The sequence below is a fragment of the Miscanthus floridulus genome, chromosome 19 (genome assembly GCF_019320115.1).
Source record: "Miscanthus floridulus cultivar M001 chromosome 19, ASM1932011v1, whole genome shotgun sequence".
NCBI lineage: Eukaryota > Viridiplantae > Streptophyta > Magnoliopsida > Poales > Poaceae > Miscanthus > Miscanthus floridulus.
Genome location: NC_089598.1, coordinates 47,203,938 through 47,220,128, shown reverse-complemented (window position 1 = coordinate 47,220,128; position 16,191 = coordinate 47,203,938). Strand labels below are relative to the sequence as shown.

General features: G+C 53.5%; 1 protein-coding gene and 1 pseudogene across 1 annotated transcript; one reads left to right on the top strand and one right to left on the bottom strand.

Moving 5' to 3' along the window:
- The first annotated feature begins 9,424 nt into the window (after nt 1-9,424).
- LOC136525987 (uncharacterized) lies at nt 9,425-11,051 on the top strand. The gene is made up of 3 exons (XM_066518793.1): nt 9,425-9,814; nt 9,877-10,512; nt 10,821-11,051. The coding sequence occupies exons 1-3, from the start codon at nt 9,425-9,427 to the stop codon at nt 11,049-11,051; spliced, it is 1,257 nt and encodes a 418-aa protein (XP_066374890.1).
- Nucleotides 11,052-12,143: 1,092 nt separating this feature from the next.
- LOC136525986 (lecithin-cholesterol acyltransferase-like 1) lies at nt 12,144-13,491 on the bottom strand (annotated as a pseudogene).
- Between the last annotated feature and the right edge of the window lie 2,700 nt (nt 13,492-16,191).

Sequence of the window (16,191 nt, the reverse complement as noted above, 5' to 3'; positions counted from 1 at the left end):
AAGCTGACCCCGCCATGGGAAGGGCCGTACATCATCGCCCAAGTGCTAAAGCCCGGGACCTACAAGCTAGCCAACGAGAAGGGCAAAATCCTCACCAACGCTTGGAACATAGAACAGCTACGTCGCTTCTACCCTTAAATTCCCAAGCATTGTATACATTGTTTCTCGAAATACAATAAAGAAGCGTTCTTTAGTTGTTCTAATTTTTCGAGAAACCCCCCGAGCCCATCGATGGGGGATCGGCATTATGATAACGCTATAAGGGAGACTCAGCTCTACCTCTACAGAGGTGCCCACCGTGGGGCTCGAACAAGACTCGGCTCTGCCTCTGTGGAACCGAGCCTCCCTCAGGGGCTAGAAGGGGGGACCCCCCCTAAGTCCCAAACACCATTTTTAGTTGTTTTTTGAAAAAATTCCTACGCTAAACACTCTCGCATACTCTGACAAATCGATTGTAAAAAACCTAAGGACTGAAAGTCTGTCTCAGGGCCAAAAGGCCGGCCGAGCTGTGAGACAGCCTACGCCTCTGGGTTATGGCAACTCCCTCACCACCTTTTGCCTGAAGGGCAGCTTAGGCTCCAAGGAAGTTTTTGCAAGAGATATGTTCAAAGACGAGACAGAGGGCAGAGGCTCAGAAATACAATAAAAATGGTTAAAAAGCATATACACACAAGTACTTTAAAAGGCCTCGACGGCCACAAGCATCATGGTACAATGATGTAAGTCCTAATCTATTTACATGGCCCCTTTGGCCTAGGTCAAAACTTAGGGTCGCCAGCGTCGGCGAGCGGCATAGGAGGAACCACCTCCTCTTCGAACAACCTGGCCAGTGCCATGCCAGGGGCCTCAGCCGCCTCCACCAGCTTCATGACCACCTCCTCAGCCTTCTCGTCATCATCAGCCATGACATAACCATCGCTGACGGCCTCAAGGTCGATGCCAGCGTAGTGCGACGAGACGACGGCCAAGGCACGCTTGACGCCCATATGCAGTGCCCCTCGGAGCCGCTCGTGGACTCGGCCACTCAACGCGATCAAGCGGCTCCCGAGGGAGCTGCCCAACTCGACCCCCCCACCTCTAGGGCCTCGCAGGCGGTACGGACGGCGCTCTGCAGCGTGTTGTGCTCCTAGATCTTGGCATCGAGCACCGCCTACACTACGATGGAGGCCTCACCTACCCAGGAGGCCTCCTTCTTTAACCCTGCGCCAAGACAAGTGGGATAGGGTTAAGCATGAAAGAAAACAAGCTGAATAGGGGCGTAAGCCTATGAGACTCACCCTCGGCTTTCTCCCTCTAGTTTTGGACCTGACCCGAGAGGCCTCGGCTACCCTGGAAACCTCTCTCTCTAGCTCTACGTCACATTGGGGAGTTAGGGGTTGAACGCGAGAAGAACAAATAAAACAAGGGGCGCGGCTCAACAGGACTCACCCTCGGCCTTTTCCTTCCAGGCTAAGGCCTCAACCCGGGAGGCCTCGACCACCTTGACAACCTCCACTAGGGCACCTTTCGTCAGCAGGTGTGCGCCCTGTTCCGCCTCCAGCTGCTCGGCGATGGCCTTGGTAGAGTCCGCCTCTTGTTTGGCCTAGGACCTGAAGGTGTCCTGCTCACCGGCCACCCGGGTCAGCTCCTTCTCCAGCTCCTTGATCTGCGCCACCAAAGGGGTGGCCTGCTCCTAAGCTATGGCCGCCTCAGCCTTCATGTCAGCATAGCGAAGGCGGAGGTCCTCTACCTCCGCACTCTACGCCGACAGAAGCTCATTAGCATTGGCGAGTAGGTCTTTCTGCTACCGAAGCTAGTCCTAGACGTCCCTCTCCCACCGGAGGAACATCGACTTCTCGAGGGACCGGGCCTCGAGCTCCTAGATAGGCAAAACAAACATCAAGCACTGCGAGAAAACTTGGGAAAAAGATGACAAAGCACGAGAAAAGAAAGCGCCTACCTGGGCAACGCCGGGCAGGTTGTCAGCCATGATGGACAGCGCTGTTCGTAGCGACCGCTCTGCCAGCCGGCGGAACTGCTCGAAGGAGCCCTAGTGCCTCCCCTCATCCACATCCTCGAGGGCAAGCAAAGGTTCCCCCTCAGGGTTGTCCCGGCTCCGCCACAAGACACGCGGGCTATCCCACCCGCGGGGCTCGGGTCGTACCCAGACAAGGGCCGAGCTCCCTCGCCGGAAGTCAAAGATGGCTGCTTTGCGGTGCTGGCCGCCTCGGCGTCCGCCACCTCTTTCCCCCGGGAAGTATCATCAGAGGAGATTGAATGAACCTCCACCTCTTGGGCGCTCTCCTTCGACGGTGGCAGGTCTTGGACCGGGGGTGATACCGAAGCTTGCCCCGCCTCCATCTCTGCATCCTAGGCCGCCAGCTCTACCGCGCCCAAGCCAGCCTCCGCCACCTCATCCTCGGTGGTCCTAGGGGCTCCAGCCTCTGCCACCTTAGCCTCGGTGGTCCTGGGAGCCCCAGTGTCCGCCACCTCAGCTTTGGAAGCCCAGGAAGCCCTGACCTCTGCCACCTTGGCCTCAGAGGTCCTAGGGGCCTTGGCCTCGCCCTTGGTGGCCTCAGCGATTGAAGGCGCCTCGGCTTCACCTGACTCGAGGGCCCCGGCCTCGCGGGGTGTAGGCGCCTCCTCCCCCGCCTGCTTCGTGGCTACCTTGGTAGCCTCTCCTTGGGCGACCGGCTCCTTCGAGTCAGCCCTGGCCGACGCCGCACCATGCTGTATGGCGGCCTGCGCGTCCACCACCCATCGGGCGGTGGAGCTGGTGCTCACTTTGAGCACCTTAAGTAGCGCCAGGGCAGGCACTTCCACCTAACGCTTTTGGTTGAAGACAAAACACCCACGAGGTTAGCATACGACCAAAGAACGAGTGGGAGATGCTGCAAACTCCACTGACAAAACACTTACCTCGAACGAGGAAGCAATAGCTTCCACACCGCGTCCCTCATCCTCAGCAACGGCGATGGCGGCGGTGGTGGCATGGCCCCTGTGTCTACCAGTACCGACCGACCCTCGCCGGACTCCAACGCCTCCTCGGCCCTCTGCAGAGGCGGTTGGGTCGCCCCCGCCGTCGCCCACTCCACCTCTGTTGTTGAGCCCATCGGGCTAACGGCACGCTTCCCCAACACCCGTGTCTCGGGCGTGTCGGCCTCGGCCCCGGGGCGGGTGATTGCCAGCCCCGAGGCATCCTCTCCTCCTCCTCCTAGAGATGCCAAGCCACTCGCCGATGCCCCAGGCCTTGTCTCCCTGACGTCAGGGAGATGGTCCAGGGGACCCCGCCCCGCCTTGCTCTCGTCGTCATCGCTCAAAGAATCCATCGACGACAATGACGGAGACGGCTCCTCTAGGAGACCGTCATGCCTCTGTTGCCGGCGACGTTTCTCCAGCTCATCGCGCTCGAGGCTCTTCCTCTTGCGCCTTGCCACCTTGGTGTCCTTCCGCTCCTTGTACGCCTCGGTGTGCGCCCTGTTCTCCGCCCACCGCTCTACGTCCTTGGGAATGGGTGGCGGGGAGGCTCGCACATCCCTCATCCCCTACAGGAATGGCAAACGCAAATAAGGGAACATATTGAAAATGTAAGGAGCAAGGAGGCCTCGAGGGCCGCAGCGACGCGTGACTCACTAGAGAGATGTACCCCCACGATGGGCGCAATGAGAATGGGGTCAGATCACTACTCCTCTGTCGCCCGTCCACCGTCTTTCTCACCCGACGCAGAATCTCCTCATCGGAAAGGGCGACGGCAGACAACTAGATGTCGTCGATCGGCTCACCCGGTGTCATCTCGAACAGGCGTTGCCGCCGAGCCATCAGCGGCAGCACCCTTTGGCGGTGGAAGGCCGCCACGACCATGGCCACCGTAAGGCCGTGGCTGTGCAACCTCTCTAGCACCTTCAGGAGCAGCTGCAGCTTGGACTGATCAGCCAATGGGACGCCATACTCCACCTCTCTGGCTGGCTCTCCACGACCCGCCCGGTACAGGGGGGAAGCCCGCCGTCATCATTGTGGAGGTAGAACCAGCTGTTGTACTAGTGGCGGTTGGAAGACATGAGCTAAGCTAGGATGTAGAAGGGCTGCCTGTCTTGGCACACTTGGAGAGTGCAGCCGTCGGCCCTCAATGCCTTCTGCGTGCCCACCGTACCCGCTGGCTTGGTGTTGAGCCCTGCCTGAAAGAAGTGGAGCCACAGCCCTAGTGGGGGGGCGATGCCTAGGTACCCCTCGTAGATGGCGACGAAGATGGCCGCTTGCGTGATGGAGTTGGGGTTGAAGTTGTGGAGCTCCACGCCGTAGTAATGCAGGAGCGCCCGCATGAACCGGTCCGCCGGCAAGCCAAGACCACGCTTGTGGAAGGCCACGAAGCTCACGATGTAGCCATCGCATGGCCTTAGCTCTGACTCATTCCTCGAAGCAATCCACTCTGGTTTGTTAGGGTCGATGACCGGGCAGAGGAGACCATCATCGACGAGCGACTGCAGCGTCCCCGCGGACACGTCGGATGGACCCGAAGGATCCGTCTGGAGGACAACAGTGCCGCCGGCCATCGGTGGAGAATGTGGCTATGGCGGTAAGGTGTGCTCTCACTATCTCTCTCTATCTCTCTCTCCTTTCCTCCCCCTTCTCCCTTCTTCTCCCCGGTGCTCTCTTCCTCTGTTCTTAGCAACCGCTCGAGGGCAGAAAGGGCAAACGCAGGCAAGGTAAGGAGGGGCGGGGTGCGGCTCGTCACGTATTTATGAGGGAGGAAAGAGGGCGAAATGGACAGGCAATGAAACTGGGAAAGTTTCCCTCAGATCTAGCGTAGTTAATCCAGATCCGACCAAACCTCCCACGTGTCCACATTTTTCTTATTAACCGCGCGCACAGTAACGTCCCATCCACAGACATCACGTCGCATTCGACCACAGCGACGACAGGCACCGTTTTGTCTCCCCAAGGAACCACCTCAAAAGGCGCACCCGCCGTCACCAGCCGATGGGAAGGGAATATCCCCCACCCGATTCCTTTTAGACTAAGGAACTGGGCACCGAGCCCGTTACGGTCCAGGGGTTCGAAGGCTGGGCCCCCGAGGGTCTCGACAGCCGCCCCAGGACAAATAGAGTCAGGGATGACTATGGGCGAGCCCATACATGGTTGAGGCCCAAGCAAGCAATTGCTTGGGATGCCCTAAGTCGTGTCCGAGACCGGCAGGGAGGTCTCTAAATGGGATCCCACCGTAGGGAGGCACCAAGCCCCCGGGGCCAATCGAATGGCCCTAGGACCCACTAGAGACGCCCTCTAGTACTTTTGGAGTGCGTCTCTGGACCGCTAGCCGACCCCTATCGAATGGGGCACTAGCCTCCACTCGGACTTACCCGGTAACAGCTCATCAGAGGTGTCACTGCTCGCCCACCGAGGGTAGCCTGGCATACACCACCCCTCCTTGTGAACGAAAAGGATGCGCAAGGGCCACACAAAAAAGATAGAGAAACTCCTGATCACCCTCTTGCTCCAAGCAAAGGCTCGGGGGCTCTTCCTGCAACTAAGCCGAGGCCCGGCGACCCGAACTCGCACTCGGGGGCTCGGCAAACACAATAAAACCCCTCCTTTCGAATGAAAAGGATGCGCGAGGGCCGCACAAAAAAGATAGGGAAACTCCTGATCGCCTTCTTGCTTCGAGCAGAGGCTCGGGGGCTCATCCTGCAACCAAGCCGAGGCCCGGCGACCCGAACTCACACTCGGGGGCTCGGCAAACACGATAAAACCCCTCCTTCCAAACGAAAAGGATGCGCGAGGGCCGCACAAAAAAGATAGGGAAACTCCTGATCGCCCTCTTGCTCCGAGCAGAGGCTCGGGGGCTCTTCCTACAACCAAGCCGAGGCCCGGCGACCCGAACTCGCACTCGGGGGCTCGACAAACGCGATAAAACCCTTCCTTCCGAACGAAAAGGATGCGCGAGGACCGCACAAAAAGGACAGGGAAACTCCTAATCGCCCTCTTGCTTCGAGCAGAGGCTCAGGGGCTCTTCCTACAACCAAGCCGAGGCCCAGTGACCCGAACTCGCACTCGAGGGCTCGGCGAACGCGATAAAACCCCTCACTCAACATGGAAAAACCCCTGTAAGAATAAATCCACTCCTCTAGGGCCTCGGGGGCTACACCCGGTGGGTGCGCTCATGCGCACCCACTGAAGCCTCAAGTATGAAACACCATCCCGCTAGGAGCTGCCGCAAGCCAAGTCTCGTCAAAACCTCAGGGAGAGCGCTCACACTCTCCCCGAGGCTCGGGGGCTACTGTCGGGTACCATATAAAGGGGTCCCCTAAGCAAGAACTGAAAAAATCGCTTAGACCTTGTAAATATTGAAGCCAAGAGACAACCACCGGCAAACCCCCACCTTATCTGAGGCCCGGCTGGACCACCCGGCCCACCTCGAACAATATCCGGGCTCACCCAAAGCGGGCTTGGCCCAAAATGAAACCGCAAGGCCTCGGATGAGGTACTGATTCTCCGACTCGCCCAAGGCCCCGCGCGTAAGGCCTCGGACAAGGTACCGATTCTCTGACTCGCCCGAGGCCCCGCGCGCAAGGCCTCGGATGAGGTACCGATTCTCCGACTCGCCCAAGGCCCCATGCCACAAGGCCTCGGACGAGGTACTGATTCTCTAACTCATCCGAGGTCGGCTCGGCATCAACCCCGCCACCTCCGCCTTGACCGACTTCTCTGACGGGACGTCATATCCAACTAACACGTCCAACCACTCCCGCGACGTTAGTCAAACGATGACACGATACAGCAGAGTGGCCGACGAGACAAGAGTCACATCGACACCATGCCATCTAGGACAGGACGGGGCAGGGGTTACCGGCCGCTGTGCTCGGCACTATGCCCACGGTTGACACCCGTGCTGCACTGTGCTGCCTAACCCCTGCTCCAAGGATAGCGTGGCGTGGAAAGTCAAGTCCGGGTCCTTGTAGCCTCGAAATCGACGTACAAAACCAACTGTCCCCTCCGAGCCTTAGCTATCCGCTTTCGGGCTCCTATAGCCTCGGGACTCGCGCCAGCCAAGCCCCCCACAATGGTTCAGCCTCGGCACTGACTGGGCGTCGGCTCTCTATGTTATCAGCACTCTAGGACCGGCACGTCATCTGCAGTACGTGGCATGCCCTGCATCAAGCTGCAGGAGCCCCCACGTTGTGCACAGGGCCAAGCTCCTGTAGCCTCAGAATTAGCGCACCCGCGCCATCGCATCTACCCAGCCTTAGCTCTCTACGCCGGTCAAACATATAGTGACCAGCACGCCTCCAACCGAAGAAGGCGCGTGTGCCACCACAGGAGCTCCCACGTCGCACAGGATCAGGCGTGACCGGCACGTCGCTCCAGTGCACCGAGGACAAGGCCGCTCCACCGACCATGCTGCTATAGTGACGAGCTGCAGGGCTCGGACATACCACCTCTGCTCACAAAACACCATGTAGCAAATACATGTACCGCTCCTGTGCCCCCTTTGACTATAAAAGGGACTGACCAGGGCTGCTTCTAGGGGGATCAGACTCACACGTGCAAGCAACGCACAACGCTCTGTAACACACACGCTCCCTCACTGCAAGAGATCAACATCTTAAGCAACCCACGCCACTCCACGTAGAGACCAGGGACTAGCTCCCTCTCTCGCTCAGCTTGTAAGCCCCTACTACAAGCACCTCGGTGCAAGGAATACAAGATCGTTCTCTTAGACTGGACGTAGGGCACCTATTGCCTGAACCAGTATAAACCTTATGTCTCTTTGCATCACCATCCAGGATTAAGGGCACGCAGTACACTTTCACTAGTCGGTTGAGGACCTGCCGGACCCAAAACACCGATAGACCCAAAGTCGAATCATCAAGAAGTTGACTCTGACAATTTGAAACAAACATTTCAAGTACTTCAAGTACTCAAATACTCTTTAATAGATGAAAATAAAAGGATTTCGAATTTTTATAGTAACATCGTGTTGGAGCCATTCCATTTGAATTGGCACTTTCTCCATGAGGACTCATGGGAAGAGACATTGGCAATAATTCACCTTGAAAATTTTATTTGTAAAAAATTATGTCTATTTAAATCACACATAAAAAATCTGGTCAAATTTTCATTATTAATATGGTACATCTCTAGCGGTGTGGGACCCCCCACCCGTCTCATCCTTTCGTTTCCATCTACCGGTTGTGAGACTTTTCCCTACAATCCATTATGAAAGTTTCTAATTCCTTCTCTACCACATAAATTTTTGCTGCCCCTCCTCAGTCCCTCGCGCAAAGTTTTCTGGTCCCGTGTGCCACTTCCGTGAGGTAAGAGAATGACGGCCGGTAACGGAGGGATACGATGACCATTTTGCCCCCGTGTCCACTTAAGTCCCACGAAACCACAGTCTGCCATTCCTTATCTCTTCCTCATTTCTCGTCTCTCTCTCGAGCTCCTCTCTCTCTCAAAACCCTAGCCGAAGGAACCAAGACGGCGGCGAGAAGAGGCAGCGGTGACCAAGCACACGTGAGGAGGGGGTCTCATGGGGTAGGGATCAAGAGGTTGACCCACTGGATCCAAGGCCGCGTGCAGTAGGGGTCTTGGTTGAGGGTGACCGCGAGATCCAACCAAGGTGGCGGCGAGAAGAGGTGGTGGTGACCAAGCAGATCTGCACACGTGAGGAGGGGGTTTCATGGGGTAGGGATCAAGAGGTTGACCCACTGGATCCAAGGCCGCGTGTAGCAGGAGCCTTGGTTGAGGGTGACCGTGAGATCTAGGGAGTCACCATGGTGGAGCCAGAGGTGCGCCCGACGTGGCTTTCAGACGGGTAAGTTGTTGTCTTCTTCTTCTCTTGTTGTCCTCCATTGTCATGCACTTAGCCTAATTGTAGGTCCTTAGTTTGTTGCCGTAGATCTGCCTTAATCGATGGGTGTTCATATGTAGGATGGACCCCAAAACGAGCTACATATTAGAAATAAGGATCGTTGCGATAAATTCTCGATGCCGTTGGTTTAGCATAGGCACAGTTGTAGATGCTGACACAACAAATTTCAAGGATTTGGTCGAAGACATTGTGGATAAGTATCCTTGTGGTTATGGTGACATTGTTGACATGTTCTACTACTCTGGTGAAACCAAGTCCAACATCAAAGTCAGCAGTGACCATGATTTAGTTGCTATGTTTTCCAAAAATGCTAGTGCCAAGACCTGCTTGTTGACCTTTGCTTACCATCCTATGGGTACTGATACACCAGTCATTCCACTATGGCATGATTTAGCTGAAATGCCTAACTCCTCTATGTAAGCTTGTAACCTAGCTGAGCCTACACCAGCACCAACCCAAACACAAGCTTCCACTCAAACACAAGCTTCCTCTCAAACGGCAACAACCATTGATGATGACAACTACCTAAATAATCCTAAGCCACAGAATGAGCATGTGGGTGTGGATGAGGAGGGCATGTACATAGAATTAGAGCCACGGACCAAGGGTACTGATGCATTTGAGGAGGATGTACCTATTTCTGACTCTGAATGGGAATCTGATTCTAATGATGATGATGATGACTATGAGGAGGATGAGGCAGATGAAATGGTCAAAGATAAAGTTCCACTTAGTAATACTGAAATAGTGTATGACAAAAATGACCCACCAATGACAGTAGGCAACATCTATGAAAATATGTCTTGTTTTAAGTTGGCTTTGGCTACACATGCAATCAGAAATGAGTTTGAGTTTAACATAGAGAAGAGTGATCTAGGGAGGTATAGGGCCTACTGCAGTGCCAAAATTGATGGATGTAGGTGGAGGATTCTTGCATCTACAGGTGCAGACAAGACAACAGTGAAGGTAACTCTTGCCATCTTGCTTTTTTTTATGATTTACTTATAATTGGTGTGACATATTTGCAGGTGAAGAAGAACCCATATCCTCATGAGTGTCAGAGCACAAGAAGCGGTGGTAAAGTGAAGTGTGCAACCAAGTTTTGGGTTTGTGAAAAGGTGAAGGACTGGGTATTTGAGGATCCCAGGGTGTCAGCTATGGAGCTACAGAAGAGGATCAAGGATAAATTCAAGGTGGTTGTGCCTTACAAGAGAGTATATAATGGTAAGGAACTAGCTCACAGCCAATTATTTGAAGATTGGAGGTCCAGTTTTGACAATCTGTATAGGTTCAAGTTGCAAATTGAGGAATCTTGTCCTGATAGCTTTGTAGTTATTGATCATCATACCATTAATAACAAGATTAGATTCAATAGACTGTTCTTTGCCATGAAGCCATGTATTGATGGGTTTCTTCAAGGCTGTAGGCCATACTTGTTAGTTGATAGTACATTTCTCACGGGCAAGTTTAGAGGTCAACTATGTGTAGCCTGTGTAGTAGATGGGCACAATTGGATGTATCCAGTTGCTGTTGGAGTCATAGATTCAGAAACAAATGAGAATTGGATATGGTTTATGGAGAGACTAAGAGATGTTATAGGGAGTCCACTAGGTCTGACCTTCTGTACTGATTGTGGTCAAGCAGTGATGGCCGGTGTGAGTGAGGTATTTCCTAATGCAGAGCACAGAGAGTGTATGTGGCATCTTGTTTAAAATTTTAAGAAAAGGTTCCATGAACATGTGTTTGATGATCATTTGTGGGCATCATCTTACAGTTGGAACTCATACCTTTTTGAGAAACACTGGTCAACAATGGCAGCAGCTAAGCCATCAGCTATGGTTTATCTACAGCAGAACCATAAGAAGCTATGGACCAGAAGTCAATTTGGAGTCACATGTAAGATAGACTATGTCACAAATAATTTAGCTGAAAGCTTCAACAGGCATTTGGATGACTTGCTTGATACAATCAGACAGAAGTTATTAATCAAATGGAACCACAGAAGGAAGATTGCAAGGCAGATCCTGAGCATGTCAACACTGCTGATGATATCAACACAACTGAGAACAAAGGGAGACCCAAGACAACAGTGAATAAGAAAAGGAACCTTGACAGTCCTGCTATGAATACAAGAGCCAAGGTATCTACAACTCCAGATAGTCCTGCTATGGGTACCAGAAGGAAAAAGGAGCTTGACATTTAGTTGTTGTCTGTGGGATGACTCAAAACTCCAGATATTTTGTAACTCATGTAGAACCTGCATTTTGTAAGACCAAAACAGTGGTCTGTGCATGACCAAAACAATGGTCTGGTCTATGTCATAACCAAAACAATGGTCTGGTCTACTGGTTTATGAAATGCTGTTATGGTTTGTGAAATTTTTATAACTGGTTTGTCAAATTTGTTGTTCTGGTTTCTTTTTCTGAATCTGTGTAACTGGTTTGTTAAATTTGTAGCGTCGAGGGCAAGTGCAAAATTCTGCTCCTGACGCCTGGACATAGGGGCAAAACGGTCATTGTATCTCTCTGTTCTCTAACCTCATGCAAGTGGCACACGGGAACAAAACTTTGCGCGAGAGACTGAAAAGGGGCAGCTAAAATTTTTGCTTCCGCTGACGACGCAGCCTGGCATCCGTAGCCGTCTCCACCGACGAGGGTGTAGGTCGCAGCCGGCGAGATCCCGGACGGACGCGGCTAGCGAGATCCCGGGTGAGGGTGCAGGTCATCTCCACTAGTGAGGGTGCGTCCATCTCCATTGACGAGGGTAGGTCGCAGCCGGTGAGGACCAGTGCAGGCGCGGCCGTCTTCACCGGAGGTCGCGGGTTGCCGCCAACGAGGGCGTGTGTCGCATCCGGGCGAGGTTTCCCATGCAGTGCCGACGGGGCGCAAGGCGCGGTCAGGCGAAGCCGAGGGCCCGCGCGGTGTCGCCTATTCTTTTTCTAATTGGGATGAACCAATGCAAGATCTTGCATCGACTCCTCTCTCTCCTCGACGAGTCGGCATTCTCTAATCTCTAGTGATAAAGTCGACTCATCGAGCTTCCGCGTAGGAGCATGAGTCACTTTGCGAAAGCCACTGGAGAAACCCTTATTAATTCCGGCACGTAACACAGTGTTTCACAAACACAGTGTTCATTAATTATTAAGTTAAAGAAAGAATTAACACAGTTTTGACTTCAGAAATAAAGATGAGGTTATTCATTTAACATGCATTATTCACTTGAGAATGAAATACAAGCTGTAACTGGAGCATAAAGAGCACGTAATTTCGGATAATGTCCCCTATCAAAAAGTTGCTTAATAATTTGCTCCAAGAATTTCGTTTACCACGCGCTTGAGCGCAAAATCATCCGAGATCATTCCCTTGAGCGTCGTGCTAGGGATCAAAATTGAGTTGAACTAACCCTGATCCGGGTCATCCCCAATCAACCTGTTCAATGCCAACACGGTCTCCAAGTTGATCTGCCCATCGCCGTCACCGCTCACCGGTTGAGGCTTCGCACTGAAGTTGCCGTCCCAGTAAACCAGCCTATCTACCGTCGGCACCCCGACGGCATTGATACAAGTCATCGGCACGAGTGGCGCCCGAAGACTCAACGTCACCGGCAGCGCCCTTGTTCGATCGGTATCGCGCCACCTCGTCCTCGGAGAACCCCACCGCTGCAAGAAACTCCGGCATGTTTGAGGCAGAGTAGTTCTTGGCTCGCGTGATCACCAGGGGCGCGTCGCCGTACACCTTGGGGAACGGCAGGAGGGAAATCATGCTCGCGAAACTCCTGTTCGGCTGTTCCCTTACGTCAGCACGCTGCCAAGCAACGACGACGATGTTACATAACCCAGTCTCGGTTTACCATTTCAGGCGCCTATTCTTAGCCGATTGACTTAGTGTGTGAGCTCGTTCTCTCTCTTCCATGGACGAGCGTGTCTCTGTAAACTGCCAGAAGCATGGCGATTGCATGCAGTGGCTTAACTTGCTTTCAGTTTGTAGTGGTGACCACGCAGCTTGCTCTCGTTCATGGGATGGCATGAACCAGTCAGAGGACATGGCTGTGCGGTAGAGTTTGTGGCTTCGGCTTTGTAACAATCGACTATATATGTTAATGCAAAGAGTCCAGAAAAGCTACGGCATTTTGGTAGCACCAAACACACCGAGTTCATCCACTGTGATAGCGTTGAGTTTCTGTGTATGCGTGTGTTGATCCGGGGGCTTGTCTTCTTCGTCTCCGGCAAGGGTCTTCGGCGAGCAGGAGACAACAGACGACGGCGGGCCCCCGCAGTTGCTGGAGGCGGCGAGGGGCCACATATTCAGCTGCGAGCCGCCGACGCCGAAGCAGAGCATGACTTACCTCCTGCGCCACGGCACGGCAGGGGGCTCCGGTCGAGGAACACCATGTTGAAGAAGCCGCCCAGGCTGTGCGTCACGGGGATGACCGGCTTGCCTCCGTTCCTCTCGCTGGCGCGCTCCACGAGGTGCCTGAAGCTCGAGAGACGAAGTCAGAGAACACCCTGGACGCCAAGCCGGGAGCTGCCGGCGCGTATCGGAAGTCGTACGGGGCGCCGAACAGGTTTCGTCCCTCTCTGTATCCCACCTCTTCCAGTGCCTCCACCAGCCTTTCCATGCAGACGTTCCTAAGGTGAGGTGACAGGTGAGGATTCCTCCATTCATCGTCGATCTCCTTTCTTGGAGGAATGTAAACTCGACATGATAAACACGACGCGTGTGCTTGCTTACTTTCGGGCAGGGTCGTGGAAGCGAAAGCTGCGGGTGGTGCCGAAGGACACGACGCGAGTCTTGACGCCCCGCACGTTGCGGTAGTCGCCGGCGGCGGGGTGGTACGCTAGCCGCAGCTGGTCCGCGTAGCACGGCAGGAGCGTTCGGTCCTCCTGCAGCGCCGTGATATGATGTTCTCCCACAGCCGGAACCACCCGCGCGCCCTGCTTCCGTATGCCGCAGCCCGGCGTGGAAGGCTCGTACTCGTCGGTGAGCCGTGCGTCCAGCTGGCCGCAGGTGTTACCCGGCACCAGCACGACCGGGTGGAGAGGGCGCTGGACAGTGCATCAACAAACAAGAGCATGGCAAGCAGGAGGACAAGGGGCAAGAGGAGGGCAGGAGGCGACGCCTGCTGCTGCTGCGACTCCATTTGCATTGGGACAGTTGACTTTGCTGTTTAGCTAAGAGTAAGACTAATAATACATTCTGTTGCTGGCTGCAAGGATTTTCTTATAAAATTTCTCGGTTCTTGTGCATAAGCCGGTAAGCTTACAGCCCGCTTCTCCTATCTTTCATCTCCTCTCTTCTCTAGCTCAGCATTTAGTTAGCTTACAGCCTGTTATTATATTTGCTCTCATGGAGAATTGGAGATGATGATACATCGAATGGATTCTTTAGCCGGTTCTTCTGGTTACTGAAGTATTATCTACTACCCAGAACACAAAGAACTCTGGCACGTATTATCTACTACCCAATGCTCTGGGTAGTAGAACTCTGGCACGTATTATCTACGGCGCGGGACGGAGCAACATTTCACACAATTATTCCAAGATGGAAACGAAGCGACATTCCAAGGAGCATGCAGTAATTAATGTACTCCTTGGTCTTTGCAATTTTTGAATTGATGCGCCTGATATCCTGAAACCGAGGGAGTAGTTGCAAGGGTGCACAGCTTTGGCCCACAGGGACCAATGTTCTAAATAGCCGGATTTAGCCCTCGCGCTATTTAGCCTTTGGGGAGCTCCACAGCTGAGCTATGCCACTTTTGACGCTAAACGTAATTTGCCGCTAACAGCCCACGAAATAGCGCTAAAATGGAGGAGACACTGTAGCGCTGCTATCAAGCCAGAGCCGCCAGACTCAGCATGGGCTTTCAGCACCTTGCGGCCCAAATCACACGCCAGCCCAAGTTAAGTCAATACCTGTGTGTTTTGTTGGGTGCTCAACCCTTAACATGGTTCCTAGAGCCAGTTTGATTTGTTTGGTTTTATAAGTGGGATGAAGTCTGGCTAACTCCAACCGTACCGCCGTAGCCTGGCCTGGAACCAGGTCCGAGCCAGAATCAGGCGCGCGTTCCATCACCTCCCTTCCTCCCGATGTCGTGCGTCTTCCCTCCCTCCGCGCCATGCTCGAGCCGCGTCGCTCCTCATCCCCGTGGCCTCCGGCGCCACATAAGCGGATCCCCTGCTCCCTTGCAACCCTACCGCCGCCACCAGCACCCTGCCCTACCTGCTCCAGGAGAAGGAGAAAGCGCAGGCGGAGCAGCTCCAGATCTACCACCAGCAAGAATTCAGCTACCTCCAGCACCAACGGAGGCAGCAGCAGCATTAGTCGACGCACCCGTGCCGGCTCTCAAGGGGGCGCCGTCGTGGGCCACCGCGAAGGAGTCCTGGCTCGCCGGCAGCGACGGCTACGAAGGCGCCTTCGAGACGCGCAAGCACGCCGTCGTCACGCGAAGGAGAATGGGCCTGCCCATGATGCTCAGGCTGCTCAAGAAGCTCTTCCTGGCGCACAAACCGCCCCGTCGCGGAAGGCCCCGCCGATCTGTTGCAGCTGAAAAAATCGAGTCTTTAATAAGTGCATGATGATGACGACGACGATGTGTCAGGTGTATATACGGAGGTGATCAATTGATCAATACTTACATGATTCTTGTTTAGATCACCTCCAAATTCTAAGTTTTTTCACTCTCTTCCCGTCACATTAATTTTTTTGACGCATGCATGGAGCATTAAATGTAGATAAAAAAAATAACTAATTACACAGTTTGGTTGTAAATCATGAGACGAATCTTTTGAGCCTAATTAGTCCATGATCGGACAAAGTTTGTCAAATACAAACAAAACGTGCTACAGTGTCCAGATTGCAAAAATTTTCAATCTAAACACGGCCTCGGTAGCGCAGGACCAAGAACTTGGTTCAGAGCTGTCAGTGGGAGTGGCCTTTTGCTGATGAATGTTCTGTTTCTCTTGTTAGAAGTTTCTCTTTTGTAGCTGTGTGACAGTTGAGTGTGTGGTGGTTATGCGCATTGGGTTTTGCTTAAAGTTTGACGAGCTGCAAAATTCTATGCTGAAATCAGGGCAGCCATCAGAACTCTGCATCGAATGATATTTGTAAAATCAGTCAGATTTTGCATCTTTTGTCAAGTTCCTTCATGAGCTTTAAAGCATATTCCAAAGATAAACGTCGGAGGATGCAGATGCCACTGAGCCGGCGTGTGCTGCTGCTCGCCCAGGATGCGCACGATGCGCACCACATGTTCGACGAAATCTCTCGAAAAGGTAACTTACCAATTTAGAGTAGAGATGACTGTGTCAAAATAAATTAGGCAACTAATAAGTTGTGGGACTAACA

Coding starts and splice junctions, on each gene's coding strand:
- LOC136525987 (XM_066518793.1), top strand. CDS start 9,425: ATGTACATAGAATTAGAGCCACGGACCAAGGGTACTGATGCATTTGAG. Junction 9,815..9,876: donor CAGACAAGACAACAGTGAAG/GTAACTCTTGCC, acceptor ACATATTTGCAG/GTGAAGAAGAACCCATATCC. Junction 10,513..10,820: donor TGATGGCCGGTGTGAGTGAG/GTATTTCCTAAT, acceptor TGATACAATCAG/ACAGAAGTTATTAATCAAAT.